The 19,752-nt window shown below is 40.2% G+C and overlaps 1 protein-coding gene across 3 annotated transcripts in view; it reads left to right on the forward strand.

Annotated features, from left to right (window-relative positions):
• Window positions 1-19,453, forward strand: part of LOC123750274 (transcriptional regulator ATRX homolog) — a 107,883-nt gene extending 88,430 nt beyond the window's left edge. The window contains exons 2-3 of one of the 3 annotated variants that reach the window (XM_045732423.2): window positions 13,981-14,296; window positions 17,545-19,453. In XM_045732423.2, the coding sequence (XP_045588379.1) occupies window positions 17,653-19,368 (1,716 nt within the window). In that variant the 5' untranslated portion in view covers window positions 13,981-14,296; window positions 17,545-17,652 and the 3' untranslated portion in view covers window positions 19,369-19,453. The remainder of the gene's footprint in view (window positions 1-13,980; window positions 14,297-17,544) is intronic. The other 2 variants (XM_069311880.1, XM_045732482.2) reach the window with 2 other exon arrangements.
• The last annotated feature ends 299 nt before the right edge of the window (window positions 19,454-19,752 follow it).

Here is a 19,752-nt window from a genome sequence, read left to right on the forward strand (position 1 = left end):
AGAGATAACTCGTCGCTGTTTTTTCTTATGATTCCGCATAACAGCCTACTTTTCTCGTCCATCGAAAAAATATTTCTATAAATTCCATTTTTTAACCGAAATGGATGGGGATACTTTTGTTTTGTAGAGAATTTATTTGCGAATGTTTTGGTACCAGAATGAATATTATATCACATAAACTTCTATGAGTAAAAAAAAAATACACAAAGTATGTTTGGGGGTGTGGCGAGCGTGTTGCAGTGGGTTCCCTTTAGCCGTTGATATATCCAACACGTGGGAAATATTTGTATGTGTTATGTATATGTCTGTGTAGGGAATTTTACTGCGATCACTGTCATACAAATTATAAAATGTTTCAACAAGTATAAACATGACAAACATCAAACGAACAAAAACAATGCGTTCGTTTCTGCCGCGAACGCATACTGAGCGACGTGGTTCTATATTTGGCGCTTCTCTTACACATGCTTTGTACAAATGTTATACAGTTCATCTTATAGAAAATTTTATTGCGAACACATTGGTATAAAAAAGAAATACGTACATAGAAAAGTAGGGTCAGGAAACGTATAAACTTTCCAAGCATGATTTCCCCCCTGTGTTTTCGCCAGTGCGCTCGCGGCTAACTACTCTCCACTTCACACACTCTTGCGGGTGGGCAATTACCTATATTAAACATTCATATGCATATGTCCGTGTAGAGAATTTTATTGCGATTCCAATGATACCAAAATTAGCGATGTAGGACAACTGTAGGCTTCGCAACCATTAAGAGAGTGGAAACATTTTGTTGCTGTTTGGCGCTCTCGGCGAGTGACCTGCATAGTTTTTTATTTGGTGTTGATACTCCTTATGCTTGGGCGGCATTTTATAGGTATGCTCTTATAGACAATTTCATTGCGAACACAGTGATACCAAATTTAAATACGTGCGCCTTCAATTATTGTCAGGACAGTCAAAAGAGTGTACACTTTTTCGGTCTTACCGCGTAGGCGCGCGAAGTGCCGAAAGCATCTGGGGTATTGTTTTTTTTTGAGCGCCGAGAGCGCGAAAGTGTTAATATTATGTCTATTATTAAATCTTTGCAACCATCCTTCTATTGCTCGAAAATTTGGAATGTTCATCTTTTGTGCAAATTTATCGGCTGCTGTCTTACTGGCGTCGCTGCCAAGTGGCATCCCCACAGAGCGCGCTCCTGGTTACACCATTTATACACAGCTTTGTCCAAATTCGTATTTGCAGAACCTTTTATTGTTTTCCTTTTATTTAATGCACCACTATCACTCGAAGCAAGAAACTTCCTAATGTCATCTTTCTCTTGATATCACACACCGTACTTTTCCCGACATTAAATTCTGCTGCCAGCCTAGTAACAGAGTAGCCACGTTCATGTTTCTCTATCATGTCTAATTTCTGCTCAATGGATAAAAAACTTCTCTTTCTCTTTGTAGATACAGCACGATTAGCAAGCCCTTGAGACATCTTGTATATTAATAAAGCTGTAGTAAAAAAAATGGTAAATTCCACGATTATTCTTTCACCAGCGGACAAACACGTCACTCGCACGCAGACAAAGCTAACTGCACTGGGTGCCTACTGTATGAACACAGATCAGGTCTATACACCCTCTAGTAGGCTGGTGTTTAAGCCAGATCCAGTACAGTAACATAAATTTATCTCAAATATTGGATTTACATCATATTATATATTTTTAGGTTATATATTTAGATTAGTAACATTATTAGGATAATAAGAGATATAAAAAACTTATTTTAGAACTGATTTGTTAATTTTATTATTTCGAAGCCGTAGTCACTGAACTGTGGCGACGAAATGAAACGAGAAACGCATGGTGCTGTATGTACAGGGATTAGACCCGTCCACTCGCTCACGCTGGATTCAAGTTCAAGTATGTTTATTGAGATAAGCAATAAATACATCTCAAATGGGATAGAGTAGCTTAGGCTATTTCTACCCCCCTCTACTTCAAGTCCCTCAAGGGGCGCACAAATTCATTGAGTACAAATAGACAAATAACACGCTGGAGTTGTTCCAATAACAAAAAATTTCTCAAATAGCAGATGTCTATCATATTACAGTATATTTTCGGTTTTATTTAGTTTAGTTTAATTAGGATGATAAAAAGCTATTAAAGCATTGGTTTTAGAAATGATTTATTAGTCTAAAACTTTCAAAGTCATGGGTCACTGAACTATAACGACACAGACAAACCAACAAAATCAATAGAGAGAGGGGGAGTGAAGAATAAGGAGAGGGGGAACAAGTTCCTGAAGATTGCATACACCAACATAGATGGAGTGAGATCGAAGATACTGGAGTTAAGTGATGTAATACAGCTGCAGACACCAGACATTGTTGCACTCACGGAGACAAAACTTGAAGATGTTATTTTAAATGAGGTCATATTCCCAAGGGGCTACTCAATTTGGAGACGGGACAGAAAAATTAGGAAAGGCGGTGGCGTTGCTGTGCTGGTAAAAGAACACCTAAAGGTGAAGGAAATAATGACTGCCAATCCACAAGAAGTTGACATAATAGCACTAGAGATCTGCTATGAGGATGATAAACTAATGATGATAAATGCATATAGTCCACCGCCAAGCAGCACATGGTCAAAGGAGGAGCTAGATAGTAAACGTGAAGGTCTTATAACAATAATGAGAGAGATTATAGCGAGAGCGGATAACGATAGATCACGACTGTTGATAGTCGGTGACTTCAACTTGAAATCCATAGACTGGGAAGCATATGAAGCTAAAACAGAAGATTTTTGGACCTGTAAATTTGTAGACCTCATCCTGGAAACATTCTTGTATCAACATGTTAAACAAGCTACGAGGATGAGGGAAGGGGACGTTCCCTCCATGCTAGATTTGATATTTACCAGGAAGGAGGAAGAGATATTTGACATTCAGTACCTTCCTCCCTTGGGTAAAAGTGACCATGTCTTTTTGGGAATAAAGTATGCAATGCGTTATAAGCTGGAAGAAAATAAGGAGGTTGAAGCAGTTGAAAAACCAGACTTCAGGAGAGGACATTATGGTGACCTTAGAAATTTTTTTAGTGAGTATAATTGGACAGACTTGATGCTAGGCAAGGAAGTGAATGAGATGTATGGCAAGTTTTGTGAAATATATGATAAAGGCACAAAAAAATTTATACCAAAACAGAGATGCAGAACTAGGAAACAGGATTGGTTCAATAGAAATTGCGAGAGGGCTAGAGACCGAAAGACACAAAAATGGAATCAATACAGGAAGAGGCCGAACCCCCAAACATACCAGCGATACAAAGATGCGAGAAACAACTACACGGCAGTGAGGAGAGAGGCAGAAAGAAATTTTGAAAAAGGGATTGCGGACAAATGTAAAACAGAACCAGGTCTATTCTATAAATTCATAAACAACAAATTGCAGGTAAAGGATAATATTCAGAGGTTGAAAATGGGAAATAGATTCACGGAAGATGAAAAGGAAATGTGTGAAACACTAAACGAAAAGTTCCAAAGTGTGTTTGTACAAAATGAAATCTTTAGGGAACCAGATACAATAAGAATTCCAGAGAACAACATAGAACACATAGAGGTGTCTAGAGACGAAGTGGAAAAAATGCTCAAGGAGCTCGGTAAGAACAAAGCAGCTGGCCCAGATGGCGTTTCACCATGGGTTCTGAGAGAATGTGCATCTGAGCTCAGCATTCCACTTCACCTGATCTTTCAGGCATCCCTGTGTACAGGAATCGTAGCAGACGGGTGGAAACAGGCTAACATAGTTCCAATCTACAAAAGTGGCAGCAGGGAAGACCCCCTCAATTATAGACCTGTATCATTGACAAGTGTAATAGTGAAAGTATTGGAAAAACTAATCAAAACTAAATGGGTAGAACACCTAGAGAGAAATGATATAATATCAGACAGACAGTATGGTTTTCGATCTGGAAGATCCTGTGTATCGAATTTACTCAGTTTCTATGATCGAGCCACAGAGATATTACAGGAAAGAGATGGTTGGGTTGACTGCATCTATCTGGACCTAAAAAAGGCTTTCGACAGAGTTCCACATAAGAGGTTGTTCTGGAAACTGGAAAATATTGGAGGGGTGACAGGTAAGCTTCTATCATGGATGAAAAATTTTCTGACTGATAGAAAAATGAGGGCAGTAATCAGAGGCAATGTATCAGAATGGAGAAATGTCACAAGTGGAGTACCACAGGGTTCAGTTCTTGCACCAGTGATGTTTATTGTGTACATAAATGATCTACCAGTTGGTATACAGAATTATATGAACATGTTTGCTGATGATGCTAAGATAATAGGAAGGATAAGAAATTTAGATGACTGTCATGCCCTTCAAGAAGACCTGGACAAAATAAGTATATGGAGCACCACTTGGCAAATGGAATTTAATGTTAATAAATGTCATGTTATGGAATGTGGAATAGGAGAACATAGACCCCACACAACCTATATATTATGTGAGAAATCTTTAAAGAATTCTGATAAAGAAAGAGATCTAGGAGTGGTTCTAGATAGAAAACTATCACCTGAGGACCACATAAAGTATATTGTGCAAGGAGCCTATGCTATGCTTTCTAACTTCAGAATTGCATTTAAATACATGGATGGCGATATACTAAAGAAATTGTTCATGACTTTTGTTAGGCCAAAGCTAGAATATGCAGCTGTTGTGTGGTGCCCATATCTTAAGAAGCACATCAACAAACTGGAAAAGGTGCAAAGACATGCTACTAAGTGGCTCCCAGAACTGAAGGGCAAGAGCTACGAGGAGAGGTTAGAAGCATTAAATATGCCAAAACTAGAAGACAGAAGAAAAAGAGGTGATATGATCACTACATACAAAATAGTTACAGGAATTGATAAAATCGACAGGGAAGACTTCCTGAGACCTGGAATTTCAAGAACAAGAGGTCATAGATTTAAACTAGCTAAACACAGATGCCGAAGAAATATAAGAAAATTCACCTTCGCAAATAGAGTGGTAGACGGTTGGAACAAGTTAAGTGAGAAGGTGGTGGAGGCCAAGACCGTCAGTAGTTTCAAAGCGTTATATGACAAAGAGTGCTGGGAAGACGGGACACCACGAGCGTAGCTCTCATCCTGTAACTACACTTAGGTAATTACACTTAGGTAATTACAGACGAAGGAAAACCAAGTGAGGTTTACAGAACAGTATTCCCTTATCTGTCCACCCTCACTCACCTTGTTTTATCACAATGTCTATAAGGAGATTTTACGACATGTAGCTAGCTAATCACACTTCAGCCTTTAAATTAATTTACAAAGATACGTCTGCCACAAATCAGTGAACGAAAATTATGGAAACTCGATCGTTCATTTGTGTGGACCATTCTGGCTGGTGTTTGGTTCATATGGTTCACTTGTTGTGTGGTCCACTTAATTGTGTGATGCAACTTGTCTTATGAAGGAATTATTAATTGTAAACTGTGATAGAATGAGAGTTTTCCACAACTCTGTGAACTCTGCAACATTGTAAGTTTGTGGACTCACTTGTGCGGTCCAATTATGTGATCAAACTTGTCATATGGGGGAACTATTAATTGTAATCTGTGATAGAATGAGAGTTTTCCACCACTCTGTGAACTCTGTCCCAACATTGTAAGCTTGAGGACCACTTGTGCAGTCCACTTGTGCAGTTCACTTGTGTGATCGAACTTGTCATATGAGGGAATTATTAATTGTAATCTGTGATAGAATGGGAAAGTTTTCCACCAGTCTGTAAATTCTGTCTGGACATCGTAAGCAAATCCGAACGTTCCCCCGCTTCAGCGAACCATTGTTCGTCGAACCGGGTGAGTAAATTCAGCCTGAAAAGTGTGCGAACTAGCCGGAGATTCGTTGAATCGGGGTACGTTGAATCAAGGTTGTACTGTATTTGTATTTTTCACGTTCCATTCAAAACTCCCGTGGCTACATGGGGTTCACATCGGCTTCCTCAGGGCTCTTGTAAACAGACGCCATCTTTAAAAAAAATCGTGGTCCACATTCCCGGGTGTGGGAGCCTCAGTAGTGTGTGAGCAACCAAGGCTGGCGCTCACAGCATGAGCTCACAGCACTGCTGTTCAGCGTGTGACCACAGCATCGCCTAATGTCAAAATATATATATATAACTTGTATTATTTAGCCATGATAGTGTTATAGAAGAGCCTGAGTGATAATGACTGGGTACAATGTTCAAATATCAGTGATTCAATGCTGTTCACGATGTTCACAGTGCTAGCCACAGCATCACAGCATTATTTCGTCCATCTAGGAATCTTCAAATGATTTCTTGGGTTCCTTTTCAAAATAAACGTGTGGTCAATTATTCGTTTAAAGGAATTAGTGACCAGGATTGTGATAATAGCAGGATTGTGGTTATAATTAGTGTTGTGCGTAGTATTGTGGAAGGAGGAATTTTGGTGAGGGAGGGAGGGAGAGAATTGAGGTAGCCTCTGTGTGTGTGGCAGCCACTCTTGTTTTGCTCACTGTTACAAACCTTAGCTCCTGTGGAGGTTGGTTTCGGTTGTAAAATGTTGGTGGACACAGGGAGAGTGTATATTAATATAAATCCCCAGCTGAGATCAGAGAGGCCGCGAGTCACCATTATTACTCCGCCCAGTAAATTGTGCCTTCTCAGCTGGAGATCATCAGAAATAATGTGAACTTGAATAGCTTTACTATGTAAGGGAAAAATGCACTCTATAAAAAAGTATGCATGGGGGAATATAGTAAATAAAATCATTAATGTGTTTGATAGCATATGTAAAGAGTAGAGTATTAAGGGGCGGTGAGGCAAGAGAGGTGGACGCCATCTTGACTGAATGGGGAGGTGTATTGTTGCCGACCGTTCCTGCTATTTGAGGGGTTTTCTCTGGCCGTTCAGTCAGATAAGCCTATCCTTGTCTATATCCAGGGTTGCAAGATTGGGTAGAGTAATATTACAGAAGTTGGAGAGGTTTTATAAGAGTCCAGGTTTCCTAGAGGCAAAAATGTGTCATTGGATGATAGCGGTTTGTGGCTGGGTGCATGACACCAGGAATGGGACAGTGAGCCGTGGGGTGGTCAGAGCCACTTGAGTTTATAATACATAGTGATCTTATGTTGTAAGGAAAACACTTTGTTAAATGTAATCCTGCGTGACTTGTACGTATAAATTTGTGAGTTGTGTACTAGGCTGTTTCCCTTACTCCTCATACTCCCTAGACAACATTTTAAGGACCACCACCACCAAATTCTCACTAGCTCTCTATGACAACAATAACGTATCACTGCTGATAACATCAGTAAGACACGCCCGTGATATGATTGGGTAGCCTGTCCGAGAGCACCTCACATATTGAGCAGCCTGATCGAAAGCCTAATAAAAGTGGATAGCCTGTAGGTGTAACCTGATATAAAAATTGTGTAGCTTATTTTGTTTACTTTAACTTGTGTAGAAAGTTAGAATATTTTTAATATTGGTATTATATGAATATGTACTTTATTACTTATTTATGTACATTTTATTAATTTTTATGAAAAGTGTTTTAAGATTTTTGTGTTCTTGAGTGCAAAAAAATTTACCAGTTGACAGGGCAGTCAAGTGAACTAAGCACTGTCCTTATCAGTTTTCAAAACAAATTCTCAGCCTAAAAAGAGAAAGGTGGTGCAGAATTATAAATTTGTGTTGGAGTCTGCTGTATCTTAGCACACTAAAAATGGATTTGGTAGTACAACAAATTGTTGACAATCCTAGTGTTGAGGGTTTGAAAGCGGCAAAAAAGTCTATCCTAGTGGCTGTTGGCAAGCACTATGGACTATTATTGCACATGGGAATGGTGAAGACAGAACTGCTAAGAGAAATAATGATACACTGGGTAGATGAGCAAATTTTCCCACAGGAAATATTAGAGCAGTCCCCATCCACCAGTGGTGCAAATGTTGTAACTACAGGAAAGGTAGAGACTCAGATGCAGTGGCAGGCAGAACTGGAACTAAAGAAGTTGCAGTTAGAGGCAGAGCAAGCTCAGAAGAGGCTAGAGGCAGAGCACGCTCAGAAGAGGCTAGAGGCAGAGCACGCTCAAGAACTAGCTATGAAGAGGTTAGAATTGGAGCAAGCTCAAAAAAAAAGTTACAGATTAGGCTAGCAGATTTGGGAATTAGATCAGAAAATAACGGTGTTGACGATTTAGGAACACCTGGGCAGTTAAAGATTAACAAAAATGTCAAGTTTCCTCTATTCTGTGAGTCTGACCCAGACCAGTTCTTCATACATTTTGAAAAGTTGGCACGGAGTATGGAATGGCCTGAAACACAATGGGCATCTCTTCTTCAAGGTCAGTTGGTGTGAAAGGCACAGAAGATATTTGCAGCTATGCCTTTGAGTAACAGTTTTGACTATGATAAGGTAAAAGCAGCCATCCTTACTGCTTATCAACTTGTTCCTGAGGCTTATAGGCAAAAGTTTAGACAACTGAGATGAGACCCAAGTCAAACATTGGTAGAATTTGCACAAGAGAAATATCACATGTTTAATAAATGGTTAGATGCAGAAAAAATTAGGGATCTGGACTCTCTTAAAAATTTACTCCTAGTAGAAGAATTTTTATCTTGCATACCTTCTAATGTGGCTTTGTATTTGGCAGAGAAATTACCCAGAGATATCTGAGTTGGCTAAATTAGCAGATGAATATGAGTTGATGCATAAAGTAACTTTTAAAAATAAAATTCAATCAAATAGACAAGGATCTGGTCGAGCAGTAAACTTCTCAGTCAGATTTGGGTCCCACATGTACCCAACAGCAGGTCAAGGAAACACTTTTTCAAAGGTGCCAGGTGGTAAAGAGAGTAATGTGAAACCCAAAGAGGATCACACTAGTAATAAGCCTCGCCCAGAGTTGAAACAGTGTTCCTACTGCCATAGGAAGGGTCATGTTGTTAAGAGTTGTTGGTTTCTTCACCCAGAAAAGAGGCCTATGGCACTCACAATGTGTGATGGGAGGAAAACCAAATGTGTAACAAAAATAATGGGGGAAAAAAGCACTTGCTATAAATCATTTTGGAGAGTGTAATTTTCCATTTGATATAAAATGTGCAAATGGTTTGTGGCATGTTAAAATTTTGAGGGATACAGGAGCATCCCAATCTTTATTATTAGAGAGCGTGTTACCATATATACAGTCTACAGAGACTGGGGAGGTAATGATTATACAGGGAATCACAGGAGATTTCCAGACTGTACACTTGAGAGAAGTAAACCTAGACTGTGATTTTATTAACCCCCTAACTGCGTTGCCTCCAAATGTGACACCCCCACAGTGCGCAGGAAATAAATTCTCTGGAAAAAATTCTTTTTTCTTTTTAAAGTGTCAAAAACCCTTCCCTGAGTATGGGTATGTAAAACAAAATTCGAAATTGTACTTACTTTGGGTGCTATGGGGTCCGGAAGTTGGGGCGTGATGTCATCATTCCCCGTGCGCCCGTGGTGTAAGCTCTCAGAGGCGGTGGGGCGCTCGGGGCGGGGCGCGCGAGTTGCCGCGAATATATTTTTGTTCATTTATTGCGCACATTTCCCAATACATTTTCATTGTTTTTATGTGCCAATCCAATGTATAATGAACACGTACACTATAATATCGCAGTACAACATACGTACTGTCCGTAGACACTGTGTTACGTGCATCACAAACAACTTCACTTATCCTGCACAATTTCCAGTGTATCGTGCCAAATAAATTTATATTTACACTTTATATACACACTGTACAGTATCACACACTATATACACACACCATAAACACACTCAGTACTCCGCGAGTGTGTGATATGCTGCGAAACAGCCAACGGGGCAGAGTGGCACCTTGCACTCCACGCACCAGGTGCTGATACATCTTCGTTTCTGTTCTCTGCGGGTAGTGTTCCTGCATACTATACAGGCACGTTTACCCTTCTCCTGTGATGCTGTGCCTGGCATATACTCGAGCATATGTACTCCGAAGTTCTCATTACCCCTCAATCTGTCTGGAGCTGCATGTGGCATTGTTGCTTGCACTCCGCGCGGTACAACAGAACCCTCCTTGCCATACTTTACTAGCAGCTGTGACACAACACCAGCACTGAATGTACATTTAGACGGTCTCCTGCCAGATTTTACTAAGTACATATTGAAGCAGTTGAGCACTGCAACATCCATCAGGTGGAAGAAGAACTTTTTAGTCCACTTCACAGACTTGCGCACACACTCCACTCCACCAAGCATCATGTCACACTTATCGACGAGGCGCATGTTCACGTTATAGTCTATGACACAGTCTGGCTTATACACGGTGTTGCGTGTCTGAAAGTGGACTTTCCCACTGTCCAACAAGGCACCGGTGTGAATCGTACTCAGCATATTCACCTCGCGTCTGTCCTTCCACCGCACTGACAGCGTATTGTCACACTTGCTCAGCTGGCACTCACCCACGGCTATAGCTATACCGAACACTGGCATTTCCTTCCTATGGCTCTTCACAGTGCCACATATGCCGGTGTTGTGGGCAAGGAGGTATCTGGTCAATAAGGGGCTGGTGTAATAGTTGTCGGTGTACAGTACATGCCCCTTGTTCAGCAACGGTTCCATCAGGGTTTTTACAACACTGTCAGAGAACCCGTGTTCATCTTGAGCCGGTATGTCGACGTCTGTACCAGAATATAATATAATGTCCAAGACAATACCAGTCTCACAGTCGCATAGCACAAAAAACTTCAGTCCAAATCGGTGCCGCTTTGATGGAATGTACTGCTTGAATGCCAGTCGCCCCTTGAACAGTACAAGCGACTCGTCAATAACCACATTCTGTCCAGGTACAAAATAATCACTGAACTTCCCTCTCATGTCACTGAACATCTTCCGTACTTTCCACAGTCTGTCGTGTCTGTCCTCATTTGCATTATTCTCGAAATGCAGGCACCTGAGAATCAAGAGATACCTATCACGCGACATGTACCGGTTGAACACAGGCGTTGGAACAAGGCTGTCTTTGCTCCAATATTCCTGGATGACAGCTTTCTCAGAGTGCTTCATCATCATGGTGAGTGCCAGAAACACGTACATTTCGTCGATTGTCGTGTCCTTCCATCGTGTGAGCCGTGAGGCAGGTAAAATGCCTTCGTCTATGAGGCTGTGAGCGAACCTGTTTGTCTCGGTCACAAGATGCGTCATGAATACATTGTGAAAATATGCCTGAAAATATTCCATGTCTGCCATATCATCACCAGTATATGGGAATAATGGTGTAACACCAAAATCGCTATCATCAAATGTTGGTATTTGAGGGGCAAATGTGGTGCAATCCTCCCACACAAGTACACCAGGGGATTTGGTGTTGGCGCCAACACCACGGCCAACACCACCACGAGCACCAAAACTACGGCTACGTCGTCCGCTGCTTCTGCTGGAGCTGCGTGAGGGTATGCTAGGCGCTGAGGCAGATTTACGTTCTGTAGACCTACCACGAATAAATGATGAGGGGCCACTGTCGTTGTCCACATGCTGTGAGGCACGCTGCCGCCTGCCGCGGCGTGTTGCTGAGGTAGCAAAACCCCGCCTGGTAACACCACCACTGCTCGTACTCGGGTCGTCCACACTACTCGTATCGGAGCCAATGTCACTGAAGCCCGAGAAAGATTCGTCACATGTACTATCACTGAATAAACTACTAGCGTCTGGGGACATACATGATGGTGGTGATGATAACGGTGTTGACCCAGGGCGGCGAGGCAGGCCGGGCGAGGCACGAGTACCCCACACACTCGCCACATCTTCCAATTCTGTCTCTTCCTCACTCGTATCAGATCTCTGAGTTAGGTCTTTATCTGGATCATAGTCCAGGTCATCATCCAGAGCACCGTCATCATACAAAATATCGCGTATTTCCTCCTCAGAGAGTCGTTTTCCATGACCGTGGGTCACCGTGGAGCGGGAGCTCGTAGAGGATGCGTCAGACATGGTTGCTGCCGTGAAACTGAGGCTCCCCACGGCCACAGGGCATGCTGGGATTTTTTTTTAAGATGGCGGACGATCATTGGGGCCCCCACCCACCCATACCATACCCGCGTCACCGCGCGCCAGTTTTGAATGGAACGTGAAAAATCAAAATACCTGGAGGCGCGTTGCGCAAACCAGACGCGAGCCTGCAGGCGCGTTGCGCAGTTTAAGGGTTAAAGGCAAAAGTTTAGTAGGTGTTAGTCCTAAATTACCAGTTGCTGGCATTGATCTAATTGTGGGGAATGATCTTGCTGGTAATAGAGTTAAGAGAGATGACCACCCAATAATGCTAACTAAGCCAGAGGTGATTAGGGCATGGGCAGATCCTGAGGACAAGGTAATGTACCCAGCATGTGCCGTGACCCAGTCAAATATGCGAGTCTCGAATATCACAAACTCCCAATAATGTAAGTCAGGAGACAAAATTAGAGGTTAACAAATCAAATAGTGAAGTGGATCTTTGTGACACTTTTATGGCCAAGTTGGAAGAAGCAGATGGGAACAGGATGGGGAGCACCTCCACCAAACCACCTAGGAAAAGGGGTAGGGGAGAGTGTAGTCCAGTTACCACATCAGGCTCTTCAGACTTGAGATCAAAATCAAATTTTATTCATCAGCAAAGAACTGATCCTACATTGACCGACTTGCATAATAAGGCAGTAACTGAACTAGAAGCAGAATCGGAGGCTATGACTTATTACTACACTAAAGAGGTGTTGATGCGGAAGTGGAGACCTAGGAGCTCCCCTGTGTCACACACTTGGGAGGTAGTTAATCAAGTAGTCCTACCGAGGGGTTATAGAAAAAAATGCTAAGTGTAGCCCATGATTCACCAATAGGCGGTCATCAGGGTATTGCAAAAACATATAATAAAATAAGCAAGTACTTTACCTGTCCTGGATTAAAGAAAGATGTCGTCCAGTATTGTAATGAATGTCCAGTATGTATAAAAACTGGCAAACCAAACCAGGTAATACCAAAAGCTCCTTTACAGCCAATTGTGGTAGCCTAGGAACCTTTTACCCATATTATTGTTGATGTAGTAGGCCCATTGCCTAGAACCAAGAGTGGTAATATTTATATCATCACCACGTAATGAACATAATGAAATAATGTACTATTATTTCATTATGTTATTATGGCACATAATGTAATTTTGTACTATTTTTGGTTTACCAAAAGTAATACAGACAGATAATGGGGCAAATTTCACTTCCAAAGGTTTTCAGCAGTTTTGTGAGGAGTTTGGCATCCTCCATAAGACATCCACTACTTACCATCCTGAGAGCCAAGGTGCTTTGGAAAGGATGCACCAAACCCTTAAGCAAATGCTGAGAACCAGTTGTATGGAAACTGGCAGAGACTGGGATGATGGTCTTCCACTGATGCTCATGGCACTGAGGGATACTTATCAAGAGTCCCTGGGGTGTTCACCCAACTCATTAGTTTTTGCCCATGAGGTGAGAAGTCCACTAACCATCTTAAGAGATAAGTTGGTCGGAAATCCAAAGAGTGTTGTGCAGGTAAACTATATTCATGACTTACAAGATAAGTTAAATAAAAACAGGGCTAAAGCCTTGATTCATGTTAAAGAAGCTCAAGGAAAAATGAAGGCACAGTACGATAAAAGACAAAGAAACGACATTTTGAGGCAGGTGATAAAGTGGTGGTACTAATGGCACGACAGGGACCAACATTGTTGCATAGGTTCCAAGGTCCTTATACAGTGATAAAGAAACTCGGTCCCACCAATTATGTAATCCAAACACCTGATCTCAAGAGAAAGGAAATAGTAGTGCATGTGAATAGGAGGAAACTAACACAGAAGTGGAACTACCAAAACCAACCAGGTGCTTAGTGTAGCCCATGTAGATGAGAATAATGGGGAATGTGATTTTAATAGTGTACCTAATGCTCATGTACCTTATTTTAGCAATGGGGAGTGGTTGGATAATGTCCAGAAAATGGTGGAACATTTGTCATCAGAGCAGAAGCAGGACTTGGAGCAGTTGCTGACTTCTCATGCAGACATCTTTGGCGATGTTCCCACCCAGACTACAGTTATTCACCACGACATCGAGGTGATCGACAACCAACCAGTCAAGTCACACCCATATAGTCAACCCTACCAAGTTGAATCTCATCCGGAAAGAAGTCGACTACATGCTTCAACATGGATTGGCGAGACCTAGCAGCAGCAGTTGGAGTAGTCCTTGTATTTTGGTTCCAAAGAAAGATGGAACTCACAGGTTGGTCATTGACTACCGTAAGCTAAATGTAATGACTGTTGATGATAACTTTCCAATACCTAGATTAGATGATTGTATTGACAGTGTTGGTAAAGCCAAGTTTGTAACCAAACTAGATTTGTCAAAAGGGTACTGGCAAATTCCTTTTAACACCAAGAGCTCGGGAGATGAGTGCATTTATAACTGCAGATGGGTTGTATGAATTCATTATAATGCCTTTTGGGCTGAAAAATGCCCCAGCAACTTTCCAGCGTCTTATGAACTTGGTGTTAAAAGACATACCACAATGTAGAGCTTACTTGGATGATATTGTAATTTTTCACAATAATTGGAAGGACCATATGAAAGGTTTGGCTATAACTATTAAAATGCTTAAAGGAGGCTAATTTAACTGTAAACTTATATAAATGTACTTTTGCTAGAGCTAGTATTTCTTACTTAGGATATGAAGTGGGAAATGGGAAGGTGTTACCACTCAAAAGTAAATGATATATTAGAGTATCCAGTGTTGACTAGCAAGAAGGAGGTGCAAAGATATCTAGGAATGTGTGCTTATTATAGGAAGTTCTGTAAAAAATTTGCAGCAATTGCAGCTCCTTTGACAAACTTGCTGTGTAAAAATGTAAAGTTTAGATGGCCTCAGGAATGTCAGGATGCATTTACTAAACTAAAAGGAATGTTGTCATCTGGTCCAGTGTTAGCTACTCCTGACTACTCTAAGCCATTCAAACTATATATAGATGCTTCGGACTGGGGTGCTGGTTCTGTGCTAATGCAAGAAGATGATGAGGGTATTAATCATCCAATACATTACTATTCTAAAAAATTTACTAAATGTCAACAGAATTACTCCACAGTGGAGAAGGAGGCTTTATCATTATTACTAGCTGTTAAAACATTTGACATTTATTTATCAGCCAATACTGTTGAAGTGTTTACTGATCACAACCCCTTAACATTTATTGCTAGCATGAAGAATTCCAACCAGAGAATATTAAGGTGGTCTTTATTGCTGCAAGAGTACAATCTGGTTATCAAACATATTCCAGGAAAATTAAATGTAGTAGCAGATGCACTTTCTAGATTGCCAAAACCTGGGGTGACTTAGGGTTGTACTATTGCTCAGAGATGTATATATTCTTGTGTATCTAGTGTTTATTATATATCATTTACTGTTTCTTTACAATTACTATGAAATCTGTTTGAGGTGTTAGTTATGTGAAAAAAAAAAAGTGAAATTCCTTTAAGAATTTCCCTTTTTTTTTCTCCATGGCATAGGAGGGGTGTTACGAACCTTACCTCCTGTGGAGGTTGGTTTCGGTTGTAAAATGTTGGTGGACACAGGGAGAGTGTATATTAATATAAATCCCCAGCCGAGATCAGAGTCCGTGAGTCACCATTATTACTCTGCCCAGTAAAGTAGTGCATTCTCAGCTGGAGATCATCAGAAATAATGTGAACTTGAATAGCTTTACTATGTAAGGGAAAAATGCACTCTATAAAAAAGTATGCATGGGGGAATATAGTAAATAAAATCATTAATGTGTTTGATAGCATATGTAAAGAGTAGAGTAGAGTATTAAGGGGCGATGAGGCAAGAGAGGTGGACGCCATCTTGACTGAAGGGGGAGGTGTATCGCTGCCGACCGTTCCTGCTATTTGAGGGGTTTTCTCCGGCCGTTCAGTCAGATAAGCCTATCCTTGTCTATATCCAGGGTTGCAAGATTGGGTAGAGTAATATTACAGAAGTTGGAGAGGTTTTATAGGAGTCCAGGTTTCCTAGAGGCAAAAATATATGTCGTTGGATGATAGCGGTTTGTGGCTGGGTGCATGACACCAGGAATGGGACAGTGAGCCGTGAGGTGGTCAGAGCCACTTGAGTTTATAATACATAGTGATCTTATGTTGTAAGGAAATCGCCTTGTTAAATGTAATCCTGTGTGACTTGTACGTATAAATTTGTGACTTGTGTACTAGGCTGTTTCCCTTACTCCTCATACTCCCTAGACAACATTGTAAGGACCACCACTACCAAATTCTCACTAGCTCTCTATGACAACAATAACGTATCACTGCTGATAACGTCAGTAAGACCAGGCCCCGTGATACTCGCCATACTAGCTTAATGGGTCGCTATGGGCAACACATATGTACATGGGTATATACAGTGTGTATATAGTGTAATAACAGCAACAGGAGAATGTTGAGAGCTATTTTGGTGAGGGATGGTGACATAGTAATCGTAGCGTCGTCTGCTGTGTGATTTTTCATGCAGTGTATTGTGGCCACTGTACTGTTTGGACACAATACTGGCTTACTTGCATAGTTCTGGTAAATAAAACGTGTAGATAGGTATGTATATATATATATATATATATATATATATCTATATCTATATATATATATATATATATATATATATATATATATATATATATATATATAACATGTGTAATTGGTGTAATAAGAACAATAACAGAATGGTGGGAGGAGCAATGTTGGCGAGTAAGATGTTGGAGTGAGGGAGACTGGCTGGGTGTGGCTGCTCTCACTCGAGGTGGTCAGAGTGTGTTGATTGTGAATGTATATAGTGTGTGACATTGTATAGTTTGTAAATAGATTGTATATATACATAAATTAGCATGATGCATAGTAAATATGTGCAGCATATGTGTACACAAGTGTCATGCACGTAACAGTGTCTTCGGACAGTACGAATGTTTTACTGCCATAATACTGTATAGTGTACGTGTTCATTATACATAAGATTAGCACGTAAAAACAAATAAAATGTATTTACAACTGTGCGCAAAAAAAAATGAACAAATATATTCACGGCAATTTGCGCGTCCTGTCCCGGGCGCCCTACTGGCCTCGGGAGCCTATGTCATAGGCGAATGGGGAATGACGACGTCACGCGCCAACTTACGGACCCCATAGCAGCCAAAATACAATTTTTTTTTTTTTTTTTTTTTTTTTTTTTTTTTTTTTTTTTTTTTTTACATACCCATACTGAGGAAAGGGTTTTTGACACTTTAAAAAAAAAAAAAAAATTCCAGAGAATTTATTTCCTGCGCACTGCGGGGGTGTCATATTTGGAGGCAACGCAGTTAAGGGGTTAAACCCCTTCCTCAATTGACATACACCAACCTGAGGATACCATTGTATGCTATCCTGCTGGTGAACTAAATCTCTAGTTCTAAGCTTTACATGGATATTGTTTTTCTAATGTAATATTTTCTTTGCAGGACAGGTGCCAATGAGGCCACAAGAAGCTATCCAGAGGCCAGTGAATAGATTCAATTGTGATTTTTATTTTGATGAACTCTTAGAAAATTGAAGTTTCCTATTGCAAAATGGACCGCTTTCAGCAACGAAGAACTGCTGAAATTTATTTCAGCCAGTCTGAAAATCCCAGTTCAAGTGGCATGATATCTTCTAACTATAGAAGTAGGAACCAAGAACAGTCTAGTCAAGAAAGGTGTCGTAGTGATCCTAGGTTAAGGTCAAATAGATATTCTAGGCAGAAAATCCAAAGGGAAATGTTGCTGTCTTCTAAATTTGGGTTAAGCCATTTTCTGAAAATAAACAGTAGTGTAATTTTAAAAAAAGCTTGGCAAAGAGAAATAGTTCCAAGGCAGAGGCTTGACAAATCAACTAACCAAGTAGTAGACAAAGATAATGTACATAGTAATTGTGCCAGTTCCTCATCATTGAGTTCCTTTGAATCACACTGTGAAGCAGCTTTAGATTCAATTGACATATCAACAAAACTTGATGAAATTGGACAAATTTTGGAAAATGAATATCGTCCAGATCATAACCAAAGGATTGAACACAGACCTAAGAAACGAGTAAGAACAGAAAGTAATGAAAGTGACAAAGAGGATTTAAGGACATTTGGTTCTTATGGCCCAGATGAGTCCTCGTCGCACAGTTTTGAGAGATGTCACTCAAGAGGATCAAGTAAGAATTATTCTAGTGATGTTAGCTTTAAAGAGGATAGAAAATATGTGGAAGATTGTAATAGTTCAAATGAATCCAATGATTCAAGTCGAAGTGAAATACGAGTGAAGGAAAAGAGGAAAAAGAAAAAACAAAAACACACACATTCTTCTAAAGAATCAGGTCATAAAAGACACAAATCTAAACATCACAAGAGCAAAAAATCATCTAAAAGATTGCATCATAAACATTCTGTAAATGAAACGGAGAAAATTTATATCAGAAACTTGAAAAGAGAGAGAGATTCAGATGAATCGGAAAAACACGCAAAGCTACCAAAAATATCGGACCAGATAATGGACAGCAATGAGTCAGGCACTGAATCTGCAGAGTTGCCAAATCTTGCTTATTGGAGAGAAATTTGTAAATCCTCCAATAATAACTCTGACAATTATAGTGAAGCCAACTTGGATGTAACAGGTGACACAGGAACTTTTTCACTAGGCACCCAGAAAATGTCCATCAAAACTGAGCCAGAAGATACAGTCAATACTTCGGACAATTTTGAAGATGTTAGACCACTTACAAGTGACGACCAGGAAATTTTGATAAAAACTGAACCGCTTAAAAGTGATGACCAGGAAATTTCAATAAAAACTGAACCACTTACAAGTGACGACCCAGAAATACAAATCAAAACTGAACCAGTAGATGTATTGGACAATATTGAAGTTCTTGAACCACCTGTTAATAATAATATTCATAAATTTGTTAAATGTGAGGAAACTTCTGAAAGAGCATTCATTGAGTGTACAGATAAGCACACTATGAAGAAAGTAAGTACGCTAAAAGAATACACTAAACGTTGGTTAAGTGAAACAAGCAAAAATGAGGGAAATACTTTTAAAGATTTATGTTCAGTTATGCAAATGATGAATATGGAAATTTGGAAGGATGATAAATATCCCGAAATTTATGCTTGGGAAGTGAACATTCGGAGGTTGTTTGTGAGCGAGTATACAAAGCTTGATGTTCAAGAATTTACGAGTAATGTTCATGAAAATATGAGGGATTATCCTGATTTAAGTGATTTTTTTTTATATTCAAAAAAATCTATGAATGTTTAAAGTATTTAATTAAACACTATTGGTGTATGTGCTCTCATAATGGAACAATATTTTTGTAAATGTTAGAATAAAATATTTGATGTATTTTATGCAGGATAAATACAGTATCCTTGGGGCCTAAGGTGCATCTGTGAATATACTGTACACACACATTCACTAATTTACAAAAACAAAAATTCATTCTAAAATGATTTCCTTACATTTTGCATCCAACTTAATGAAGAAATAGTAATTATATTTACTGGTTAGATGACACCCCTTCCCTTCAGTGGGCTGTGCCTTGCCATGGTGTAGGGGCCCTTGTGTGCTGCCCTGGGATGGGAAGTAGTGGCTACTGTTCCCTGCTAAGGCAGTGCACAAGCAAAATATGCCCCTGTACATTCA

Source organism: Procambarus clarkii, chromosome 1 (genome assembly GCF_040958095.1).
Source record: "Procambarus clarkii isolate CNS0578487 chromosome 1, FALCON_Pclarkii_2.0, whole genome shotgun sequence".
Classification (NCBI taxonomy): domain Eukaryota; kingdom Metazoa; phylum Arthropoda; class Malacostraca; order Decapoda; family Cambaridae; genus Procambarus; species Procambarus clarkii.